This window comes from Heptranchias perlo, chromosome 22, assembly GCF_035084215.1.
Source record: "Heptranchias perlo isolate sHepPer1 chromosome 22, sHepPer1.hap1, whole genome shotgun sequence".
Lineage (NCBI taxonomy): Eukaryota > Metazoa > Chordata > Chondrichthyes > Hexanchiformes > Hexanchidae > Heptranchias > Heptranchias perlo.
This window is the reverse complement of record NC_090346.1, coordinates 14,945,814-14,958,369: the sequence shown is the minus strand read 5'-3', so window position 1 is coordinate 14,958,369 and position 12,556 is coordinate 14,945,814. Positions and strand designations below refer to the sequence as shown.

The window sequence follows — 12,556 nt, the reverse complement described above, 5'->3', positions numbered from 1 at the left end:
CTGGGGAAAGACAAATAGCCTGCGATCCAATCAGGCCAAAGCTGTAGGAGCCACAATCTTGTCTCCTATCAGTTACTGTATATCACAGAAAGTGAGTGAGAAAGAAAGAGACATGGAGAGATAGACAGAAAGAGGGAGGTAGGGACAGACAGAAAAATAGGTGGGCGGAAAGACAAAGCAGAGGAAAAGACACAGAGAAATAGACAGAAAAACGATAAAGAGCAATAAGGACACACAAAGACAGACAGAAACAGAAAAAGACAGAGATAGACAAAGCAATAGAGAGCAACGGACAGACTCAGAAACAGCCCAGTAGACAGAGACAGACAGACAGACAAAGGCAAATAAAGAAACTGACAGACACACGATGAGAGAGACACACTTGTCGACAGAGACACAAACACACGGGCTTAGAGAAAAACTCGGAGACAGAATGAGACACAGAGGTAGACTTAAAAAAGAGGTAAGGAGAGAGAGCGAAAGAAACAGACAGACATAGGTCGAGGAACAGAGAATGACAGACAGAAAGTGAAAGAGAGAGAGAGGTGCACTAACTCCAGAGTGTGAGGGGTGGTGCATCAATCAAAGTACAAGAGGTGGTATATTAACCTCAGAGTGCAAGAGGCAGTACATCAATCTGAGTGTGAGGAATGGTGGTAATTTCAGAGTGTGAGGGGTAGTGTGTCTATCTCAGAGTGCAAGAGGCGATGCATCATTCGGAGTTTGAGCAGCTATATACTGATCAGGCCCCTTTGGTTCTTTGTCATATTTTTCTGAAGTTTGTTTTCTCCTCCTTTGTGTAGTCTTTCTTCCTTGCACTGTTAGTCAGCCAGCGGATTGGTGGGTGATGAATGGGCCTGATGGGGCAAGCACAGCCCAGAGCCCAGGGGAGGAGGGTGACTGTTAGCCTGGCCTGGAGGAATGCACACTCTCCCTCATTGTGGGATGCAGTGCCTCCACTTGAGGGGGGTGGGGGGAAGCTACGTGGACTCCAAGTTGGCTTTGAGTCATGCGTACCCATGTTATGGTGGAGCTGTCTTGCAAGAACCTAGTGCCGGTGAGTAATGTGAGCAGGCTCCTCTGTTCTATCATGTTCTCCGTGCAGTCCCTACCTGATGTCATCAATGAGCTGCTGCTGTTCTTCGGTGCTCAAAATCATAGGAAGTGCATAGGCCAAGTAATCAACCTTACGCTCAGCTGCATACTGTTTTAGGAGGGTGAACAGCTTCTCTTTTGCTTCAGGCTGCTCTCCAAGCACGGCGTCAATCTACATTTAAAACAGAAATGTTGGTCAGCGGAGTGTCAGAGTGAAAGAGGAGCACAGGAGCAGTGAGAAGCACGAAGATACGGCTACAAAGGTATCAGGGGCTCCATTCCCCCACTCATCCCGACCCCTATTGCACAGTCGAACACTCCGATATGTCGCTTGTACCAAACTGACACCTACCTCTTCTTCCTGACCAAAGAAAAAGCAAGGATTACTGCACCTTTTTGGGTTGCTCCAGGGCAGATAGTCGAGGAGAAATGGGCAGGAAGGCCCTCCGCTGAATCCTTGAACCCAAAAATGTCTGCTGCAATTTTCCTCCAGCCCCCTACCTTGGGGGGCAGATTGAACCACCTGCTGCTTGTAAATGAGAGCAAGAAGCCAGGACTTGGTCTTGTGGCCCATTTTAATGTGTGAATGAGTGACCGCCCCAGCTCCGCCTCCCGAGAAGAATACCTAGATAGAAGAAGTATTCAGATCCAGGCAGTATGTACGGTTAAGGCCGCCAGGTGGCTTTCTGCAATTTCCTTTATCTGCTGTGCACTTCTGCTGCTTCCTGCCCCTCCCCGTGACGATTATTTGCAACCGGATTTTTGGCTTCCAGGCTTCCCTGTTATATGACTTTGATGGCCTGCCCTTTTAAGCTGCTGCAACGAGTGAAACACAGCAGCAGAATAGTACTTCCCTCCCCCACAGCGGCAGAATCCCAATGGAGAGGCAAGAAAGTGCCGGGAGTTCGCCTTGCACACGTAATTGATCACCACCCAGAAAAATGGAATGGAATTACATGAGTGAATCTGTACTTTGCTGTTCTGTGACACAAAGACAGGCATTGAACATACCACAGCTTTGCCCCACGTCTATCATTTCAAACAAACACATTAGAAACGATCGAGAAACTGGATCTCCTGGAAATATGGGTAACAGATACCTGAGAATCTATAGACCCCCCCCCCCCCCACAGGGTTTTATCCTGAATTTCTGTTCGCACTCCTGCTCCTGCACCCCCTGCATTATCTGATTCCCTTTGTCTCCCAACGTGACTGGTTATCATTTTAGAGCAAATCAGTCATTAGCCAGGGCTGGTGACATCACTCCCTATGCATCACTGTCCAATCCATCTCTCCAAGGTGCCCATGGTACACTGATCCATTACAGAATGACCTACCAAGATGCTCATAATAGATAACATTGGACAGATATGCAGGGCCAGGGAGATTCACTTCTACTTCGAGAGTACGCAGAAAAGTATGCCACAGACAAATGGAACCATAGTCAAATGGAAGAAAAGCATACTCTGATGTAATCCACAAACCATTCACTGTACTCTCAGATATCCCTACACCCCTCACTGAAACGTTCGTTGATATACTCAACACCTCTCACTAACACTCTCAGATATACCCTACACCTCTCACTGTATTACTCTCCGATATACCCCACACCCTTCCATGTAACACTGATATACCCTACATTCCTAACTGTAAGACTCTCTGATATGTCCCACTGTAACTGTATTATACCCCACATCCCTCACTGTAACACTCTCAGATGTACCTCACGCCTCTCACTGTAACACTCTCAGTGCTTAATTCATTGGCAGGTGATCTACCTTTTTATTGAATGCCAAGGCTTTAAACTTCCTTTCTTGATGTACTGCGTCAGCATTCTGGACATATTCTCGGATACTGCTGCTGACTCGTTTGTGTCTTCTCCCAAAGCACAGGACCCCCAGTTTCAACGGTTTTCCATGATTGGCCTTTATCATGGCGGCAGCAACGTCATAGTGTTTTACTGGGATCCCATTAACCTCTAGAACATAGTCACCACTCTTCAGCCCAAACTCAGCCGCAGGAGAATCTGGGAGACAATCCTCGATCTGCAAAGGACTGTCACTGCTCAGGTTGAAACCAAATCTTCCATCTGCTGCTGGCAAGAGGTCTACCTGCTCGATACGAGACACCACCCCGATACTAGGAGGAACATTTTTACAACGTCTGGCTAGATTTATTAATGTGTCACAGTTCAGGGATGACACATCCTGCCCCTCGATCTCCAGAATCTGGTCTCCAGGTTGCAGACCAGCAACATGGGCACTGCTGCCCTCTTGGACACAGATGATGTAACAGGGACCATTCCCACTGATTCGAAATCCAAACTCCTCCGGCCATCCTTGATTGGTGCCTGGCATTGTAGCAACTGGAATAAAGCAAAAGAGGGAATTTAGACACCGAAGGAATTAAGCCCCTTTCAAACATCCAGGAATCCAGGACAGAAGAAGCAACTTTCTTAAGCAGTTTCTTATAAACTGGAAATAGAAAATACTCGTGAGAGGTGTAATGTCAGACATGGGAGGCGTTGTTTGGAGACCGCTTGGTTAATGCTTGGATCCTTATTTCTGATTGATATAAATAATCTGGATATCAAAACTATCAATAAGGTGCTCAAATATGTTGATTTCACTAAAATGCAGAGAACAATGGAGACAGAGAGTGCAGTAAAAGCTTTACGGATGATTTATCTGTTATGTAATTGGGCAAACATGTAGTGCATGAAATTTAAAATTGATAAATGTAAAGTAATGACTTTACATTTATAACCCAACAATCCCATTTTAGACCAGCCAATAATTCCATTTCAGCCTGACTATGACCCTACAATCCCACTTCAGTCTGGCCTATAATGGAATAATCCCACTTCAGGCCACCCCCAGATTTAATTCAACAATCCCATTACAAACTTTCCTATAAAACAACATTTCCGTCTATAACTGAACAAATCCACTTCAAACCAACAATTCCCTTTCAGGCCAATCTCTAATCCAACAATTCAATTTCAGACCAAATTTGTTTTAGATGGGCCTATAACCCAAGAGACCTATTTCTGATTGGCATATAACCCAACAATCCCACTTCAGATCAATCCATCACCCAACAATTCCATTTCAAACTAATCTATAACCCAACAATTCTGCCCTAAATTACCCAATAATCTCACTTCAGATTGGTGTGCAAACCAAGAGTAACTGAATCAAACCCAAACTCAATCCTTCTTTTGCCGGCATGGGCCATCATTCATGTCTGTGCTGGCTCTTTGCTACAGTAATATAAAAGTAATTCCACTGTTCCTCTCTCCCCTCTCCACTACTCCCTCTGCTTCAAATAATAATAAAAAAATAAAGAATTTAGGAGAGAGATGAAAATGTCGAACTCACTGCTACAAGAAATGGTTGAAGCAGATAGCATTGACACATTTAAGGGAAGGTTTGATACATCAAACCTTCCCTTAAACGTGTCAATGCTATCTGAGAGAGAAGGTAATAGAGGGACATGGGGGCAGGGTGGAGAGAGGAAATTAGAGTGGGAGGAGGTTCGTGAGTATAAACAGTGGCATGGACCAGTTTGGCCTGTTTCTGTCCTGTAGGTTCTATGTAATTTATTTCCAAATCAACACCAGAAGCCTTGTTCACAAACACACAAGAGCATGTCAACTCTGACAATTATTATAGTGCGAGAGCGAGTTGCTACTGGTTTAAACTAAGTTGATTCAAACCGAAGGTCATGACTGTGTGGTATTACATTGAATTTTTTTGCTATATTTGTGTGGCAAATTGATTAGAACATTCACTTGTCTTATTGGGTATCTAGATTATAAAAGCTGGAGTAGAATCTTTCATCTCTCCTCCTCCACCTAGAAAATTGAGAATAAATTTTGTGACGTCAGGACAACTTTGTCTTCAGCAGCTGCAAGTTGCAAAATTGGGCACCCTACCTCCCATGCTCAATTTGCAGGATGTCCAGATTTAGGGTAAAAAAAATTGAAAAGTGTTTGCACTCAATTAATGTTCAGACGATATCTGACCACAGAAATATTATCATGCACATCAATGGCCATTATCCAGGAGGCTACCATAATCCCTTCCTTGTGCAGCAATCCATGGTGCCCAAATTATTTGAAGGAGAAGAAACACTAGGTGGATGGCTGTCAGAAGACCAGGGCTATCTTTTACATCCACAACTGCTGACCCCACTGAGAAAGCTTTTAATAGCAGAAGAACACCTCGGCCTGGACACCTCAGAATTTGGTCATATGCCCAAAAAACTGATCCTCAGATTTCACCTCTACCTTCAAGAAATAAATGCAATGCAGCTTAGGCACAATGTAAGAGAATGTCCAAAATGGTAATGGTGGTGTGCAATGCTTGAAATGGTACCTCCCAGTGGGGGTGGGAGCTCCTCACAGAGGTTTGTGCCATGCTTGATGAGCCCACAAGAAATGTGAGCAAAATGGAGGAGCATGTTTACTCTTATAGTAGTACATTTTTAACCTATTTGTAGCCAGGTACTAGGAAGCTGGGTGGCTGCATTGATTCAGTTAGTAACCTCTCTCCATGCAGCCTGGCACCTCTGCTTTTAATGGAGGGTGGACTTTAGCTTCAAACAGGGCCACCCTTCTTTGGTGCACCTCCAACTCTTCAGCATCAAAGGGTGTAGTGTTGTTTACATTTATCTGCTGTGCCATTGTGAACAATTAGGCATTTTTTCAGTCACCAACACAATTTCCCTTTTAAGGTAAGCAGCAACCCTTTAAGAGCTTCTCCCTCACTGGACTTTGTGATCTCCAGTGAAGTATGCTACAGATGAAGTTCTCTGTAGCTTATTCAAAATAATGGGTGAGGCTTACTTTGCAAAATTCAACATGGCATGCCTATAGGCCAGGTGCACCCACAGTACAGGCATATGCACACTCAAAATCTGGGCTAATATATACGCCATTTATAGTTTTTAAAGGCTGTAAGGTTTCTCATTTAGCTCCTTTGCGCTCCGTTTGCCAAAATCTCCTACAGGGAAAAGCTCAAAATAGCAAGAGTGAAGCAAATCCTACCGGAAGATTTATTTGACACTATTTCCCCTCTGCACCTGAAATTCCATTGCTTTGAGCTACACAAACTATATGTGTCATAGAAAAAGAAAATCATTGCTGAAGCTTCTCTGGCTGATAAGAGTCTATGACATGATGGAGGAGTTATAGTAACAAGAGCAGTCGAAGGACGAAGCCAACGAAATACTTAACGCCATTGATTTATACAAAAAAAAGACAAAATACAACCATCTTCAGATGAATGTGGTATAAATTTGCAACCTTGAATATCATTTAATACAAATTATATGAAAGCAAATAGACAGAGCTGCCCACACACACACATTTGGGTTTAAAATGTGACCCATTTTCATGTGACTCACTCTTAAAGATAAACATGAACTGGGATCCATCTCACTCGTTTTGATCATAATTTTTATTCTAACCTTTCCCTGATAGTTTAAAATTAGTCTTTGTTGTTTTGAATCCTTGCGTTTTCTATCAAAAGCATTTAAATCCATCTCCAAGCAGCTGACAGTAAAATTAAAACAATGAGACAAAAAATTGTCACCCCAAGTTATAAATATTCTCTGAATAACCCTGTAATTATGTAGTTCTGTTTCAGCAAAAGAAACAGACTTGCTGCCTTCATTATAGTCATTAGGTGGTGAGTGCCTTATTAGCCAAACAGGTCTGAGCTTCATTATCCAACACTTGGTAGGCAGGTTTCCCTGGCAACACTCAATGCTTTTCACCCGACTAAATAAACTTACGGAACCAAGATTCAGGTTTAACATTGATTGATCTCCCCTCCCTCGTTCCCTGATCCTGGTCCCACAAAACAATCCCACCAGCAGGTGACCCTGACTGCCTGGAGATCAGGAACTCAGCTTGTGGCAAGTCGCAGACCTGCATTCTACCCCTGGGACGCAACACACTGGAGAATTTACATTGCTCCAGTGGACTGCTCTTCCCCAAGTAAACCCATCCTGTCAACTTTGAAAGGAACTGCTTCAGCTTTGCTGCGAATAATTGTAAAATCAAGTTGTGAAGTTCAGATAATATTCCTCCATCCTAGTATTTTCAGAACGAAGTCTGCTGCCATATGTTTGTTGTAGATTACACATCACATTATCACTCCATAATTCACTAAACACCCCTCCCCTGAACCCTCACATCAGCTGATTCTTTATATTACTTGTTGAAGCCACAAAGTTTGCACGACACAATGATTTATTGGCATAAGGCATGGTTGCTATGGAAATGTAAACCATCAGATTAAGAGCCATTTGTGAAACAGCTCACATCAGTGAGACACTTACGGAAATCTTTGGGTGAAGAGGGCAGGTCACTCGGGCCCTGACTCAGGCCATGTCTGGACCTACGACTTCTCAGCAGCCTCTTCATCCGGCTCACAATACTTTCCCGTTTAGCCATAGTCACATACGTACAACTATGGCCATATTGGTCAAAGGGTAAAACAAAACTCCTGGATTCAACCTCACCCCAAGTACTTAAAAAAACTTTACAGTATCATTTTCCAAAGCAGAGAATCCTCGCAGCTGTCCTGAGATACCAACACCACGGTCCTACTCATGCAGACGACTGTGTTGTGCACCAGGCTCACACATTTGTCTTTTACTGAATCTCTGACAAGCAGGAGAATGTCCTGCCTCCTGCAGAATGAGAGCACGTTTCACTTTGAATTCATCCCACCAGCAGCTGATGCAGGAGGTGCTGCTCAATACCCAGAAAACACACACACACACGTGAAGTGCAGGAACACCAATCATTCTGCTCTTAATTGACGCTTTAAAAGAAGCAGCTGGGGACATTCAGCTGTAAATGGAATTAGAGTCTGGAGAATTCTAAGCTGGATTACATAGGAAAAGAACATTATGGGCTGCAGAAGAACTAGGGAAGTGGATCAGCACAATGTGACTGACATGAAAATGCTGCTGACATCTTATGTACATTGATCCAATGCGAGAAAGGGCCCTCAACACTCCCCAAATCCTGAGCAATTCCACCAATCCACGGAATCCCACCGTGATCCAACGAGAGTCCTATCAGTGTCTTCAATTTTACTTGTTGCAAATGCCTCAAGGATATTTGAGAGGACCTCCCTTGAGACCCTTCTCACAGATGGTAATGTACAAAGGTCAAATGTATTTAACCCCTTGAGTTAATGGAAAGGTGGTTGCAATCACAGTGCAGAGGCAAGGGGCAGGCAACAGACCAATGGACAAATTTATTGAACAGTAAACTGGTAATTGAACAATACTCAGTACAAAACAGCATATTTGCAAACTTTACTATTCTTAAACTGTCAAAACAACAATGATTTTACAAACTTTATTATTCTCAAAATGTCAAAACAACAAAGAAAATTCTCCTGCGCTAACTGATCCTTGAAATACTGTCACTCACTTCTCGTGGCAAAGGGCTATACGGAGCCTCTGTTAATCCTACCTCTGCTGACTTTAGACTGTTGACTGGGGTAAAGTCAATCTCAGATATACCATTCAAACTCCTTTGAAGATATACTGAAACAAATGACATTAAAAACTACATCTCATAACTAGATTAAGTGTTCAGCCATTCACAAGTTTAATTACATAGGAATGTCCACACAAAAATGGCTGTCGCCTATTCAAGTTTAAAGACATCGCTCAGCCTAATTGCTTCCAACAAAGGTGTCAAGCTCACTAAATTGAACAGAACGATACTTAAGCAGAAAGGTGTCAAGAAATGCTTCTTAGGAATAATGCATCTGAAGTGACCTTTTTGCATGCTTCCCAGAATACATTCTATGTGGCTTGAAAAATCTTCCCAGACTACTTGTATCCTAGAACTACAGGAGTTTATAGCACCTAAGGAGACCATTCTGCCCATCATGTCTGTGCCGGCACTGTGCTAGAGCGATCCAAAACTAATCCCATTGTCCCACTGTCTTCCTATAGCCCTGTGACTTGCTCTGCTTCAGATATTTATCCAATTTTCCTTAAAAGATGCAATGGTCTCCAACCCAACTACTGTTTATGGCAAAGCAGTCCATCCTCTAACAACTCTCTGCTTAAAGAAATATTTCCTCACCTCTACCTTCACTCTCTTCGTGACAATTTTAAATTGATGTCCCCTCAACACTGCCTCCGCACCCAGAGGAAATAGATTTTCCTCTATTCATCCTATTAAACCTTTAATGATTTGAAAAAACCTCTGTTAAATGTCCTCTTCCCCCTTCTCTGCTCCAGTAGAAATAGTTCCAGTATTTCATCTCCTGGGAATACTGGACATTTTTGTCACACCTATTTACAAAGACCTAGAATATGCCTTTTTTAAAGCTTTACCAACTTTTCCTACCACTTTTAAAGATTTCTGTATTTGTGTCTCTCTGCTCTTCTACGCCTATTAAAGTTTTACCATTTAGTATATATTTCCTGTCATTCCATCTCCCAAAATATGTCACCTCACATTTCTCCACATTAAACAAAAAAGACAGAGACAAAGAGAAAGAGACAGAGTGAGATAGACAAGAGAAAGACAGAGATAATGGGCTCGATGTTAGCAGGGCTGCGGGTTCGCGGCAGGGAGGCTATTGGGCGCGTGGGTAACGTGCCCGGTGAAATTAGTCAGCCACCCGTACGATCGCAGCCCAATTGGATCCACTTACCTTGTCTTCCGGGTTCCCCACTGCTGATCTGCGCGTTGGGTGGGCTGCGCATGCGCAGTAAGATCTGTCAGCTGGAGGAGCTCTATATAAAGGGGCAGTCCTCCACTGACAGATGCTGCAACAAATAGAAAAAATTACAGCATGGAGCAGCCCAGGGGGAAGGCTACTCCCAGTTTAATGATGCCTCACTCCAGGTATCAATAGATGGGGTGAGGAGGAGGGGGAGGACAGAGATCTTCCCCCTGGCGGGCGGGAGGAAGCGGCCTGCCTCTGCCACCAGGAAGGCCTGACTCGGTGGCAGAGGCGGTCACCAGCACCACCAACATATCGCGCACCTGCATACAGTGCAGGATGCGCTCCAATGACCTCAGTAGGTCAGCCAAAGTGAGTACACTTACTCATTCCCCTACACCAGTCGTGAATGGTGGTGGACAATTAAACAACTAACGGGAGGAGGAGGCTCTGCAAACATCCCCATCCTCAATGATGGCGGAGTCCAGCACGTGAGTGCAAAAGACAAGGCTGAAGCGTTTGCAACCATCTTCAGCCAGAAGTGCCGAGTGGATGATCCATCTCAGCCTCCTCCCGATATCCCCACCATCACAGAAGCCAGTCTTCGGCCAATTCGATTCACTCCACGTGATATCAAGAAACGGCTGAGTGCACTGGATACAGCAAAGGCTATGGGCCCCGACAACATCCCAGCTATAGTGCTGAAGACTTGTGCTCCAGAACTAGCTGCGCCTCTAGCCAAGCTGTTCCAGTACAGCTACAACACTGGCATCTACCCGACAATGTGGAAAATTGCCCAGGTATGTCCTGTCCACAAAAAGCAGGACAAATCCAATCCGGCCAACTACCGCCCCATCAGTCTACTCTCAATCATCAGCAAAGTGATGGAAGGTGTCGTCGACAGTGCTATCAAGCGGCACTTACTCACCAATAACCTGCTCACCGATGCTCAGTTTGGGTTCTGCCAGGACCACTCGGCTCCAGACCTCATTACAGCCATGGTCCAAACATGGACAAAAGAGCTGAATTCCAGAGGTGAGGTGAGAGTGACTGCCCTTGACATCAAGGCAGCATTTGACCGAGTGTGGCACCAAGGAGCCCCAGTAAAATTGAAGTCAATGGGAATCAGGGGAAAAACTCTCCAGTGGCTGGAGTCATACCAAGCACAAAGGAAGATGGTAGTGGTTGTTGGAGGCCAATCATCTCAGCCCCAGGACATTGCTGCAGGAGTTCCTCAGGGCAGTGTCCTAGGCCCAACCATCTTCAGCTGCTTCATCAATGACCTTCCCTCCATCATAAGGTCAGAAATGGGGATGTTCGCTGATGACTGCACAGTGTTCAGTTCCATTCGCAACCCCTCAAATAATGAAGCAGTCCGATCCCGCATGCAGCAAGACCTGGACAACATCCAGGCTTGGGCTCACAAGTGGCAAGTAACATTCACGCCAGATAAGTGCCAGGCAATGACCATCTCCAACAAGAGAGAGTCTAACCACCTCCCCCTGACATTCAACGACATTACCATCGCCGAATCCCCCACCATCAACATCCTGGGGGTCACCATTGACCAGAAACTTAACTGGACCAGCCATATAAATACTGTGGCTACTAGAGCAGGTCAGAGGCTGGGTATTCTGCGGCGAGTGACTCACCTCCTGACTCCCCAAAGCCTTTCCACCATCTACAAGGCACAAGTCAGGAGTGTGATGGAATACTCTCCACTTGCCTGGATGAGTGCAGCTCCAACAACACTCAAGAAGCTCGACACCATCCAAGATAAAGCAGCCCGCTTGATTGGCACCCCATCCACCACCCTGAACATTCACTCCCTTCACCACCGGCGCACCGTGGCTGCAGTGTGCACTATCCACAGGATGCACTGCAGCAACTCGCCAAGGCTTCTTCGACAGCACCTCCCAAACCCGCGACCTCTACCACCTAGAAGGACAAGAGCAGCAGGCACATGGGAACAACACCACCTGCACGTTCCCCTCCAAGTCACACACCATCCCGACTTGGAAATATATCGCCGTTCCTTCATTGTCGCTGGGTCAAAATCCTGGAACTCCCTTCCTAACAGCACTGTGGGAGAACCGTCACCACACGGACTGCAGCGGTTCAAGAAGGCGGCTCACCACCACCTTCTCAAGGGCAATTAGGGATGGGCAATAAATGCTGGCCTCGCCAGCGACGCCCACATCCCGTGAATGAATAAAAAAAAAGAAAAAAACTCCATCTGCCACATCACCGCCCCCACCCCACACTGCCAACACTACTCTGTCACATCACCCCTCATACCCACTCAAACCTCATCCTCATCTTACCTGCACTTACTCACCTCGCCAGTACTCATCCCGCCACTGCCACTCAACCCAATCCTCATACAATCTCATGGCTCTATCTCATACTCACCCTCTCGTGCATCTCTTTCACAGTCAGCCTCACTCAACCTGCCACTACCTGTGCTGCAGCCACAGGGCATGCATCACATATGTGCAGTAGGCAGCGTAAGGCAAACGTGTCGTGAGCATGAAGGGGATGCACAAGGGTGTTTGAGGGTTTGTCATGGTTTTGACTTATATTGAATTTCTGACCAACTCACATTACATATTATATTGGCACCACTACTGCCACGTCTTTGCGAATCTTGTCTGGTTTGTGCAATAATGCCCTTTCCTGAGGATCACTATGAAGACCCACAACTGATGCCACCCATTGTGTCACTGCAGAGTGGGTGTAGGTGTATT

The 12,556-nt window shown here is 45.2% G+C and overlaps 1 protein-coding gene across 1 annotated transcript in view; it reads right to left on the bottom strand.

The window, feature by feature from the left end:
- The window catches only part of grid2ipb (glutamate receptor, ionotropic, delta 2 (Grid2) interacting protein, b), a 68,395-nt gene extending 64,940 nt beyond the window's left edge, over positions 1-3,455 (bottom strand). Inside the window, exons 1-2 of the mRNA XM_068002995.1 lie at positions 2,877-3,455; positions 1,113-1,267 (exon numbers count right to left, since the gene is read on the bottom strand). Of these exons, the coding sequence (XP_067859096.1) occupies positions 1,113-1,267; positions 2,877-3,455 (734 nt within the window). The remainder of the gene's footprint in view (positions 1-1,112; positions 1,268-2,876) is intronic.
- Between the last annotated feature and the right edge of the window lie 9,101 nt (positions 3,456-12,556).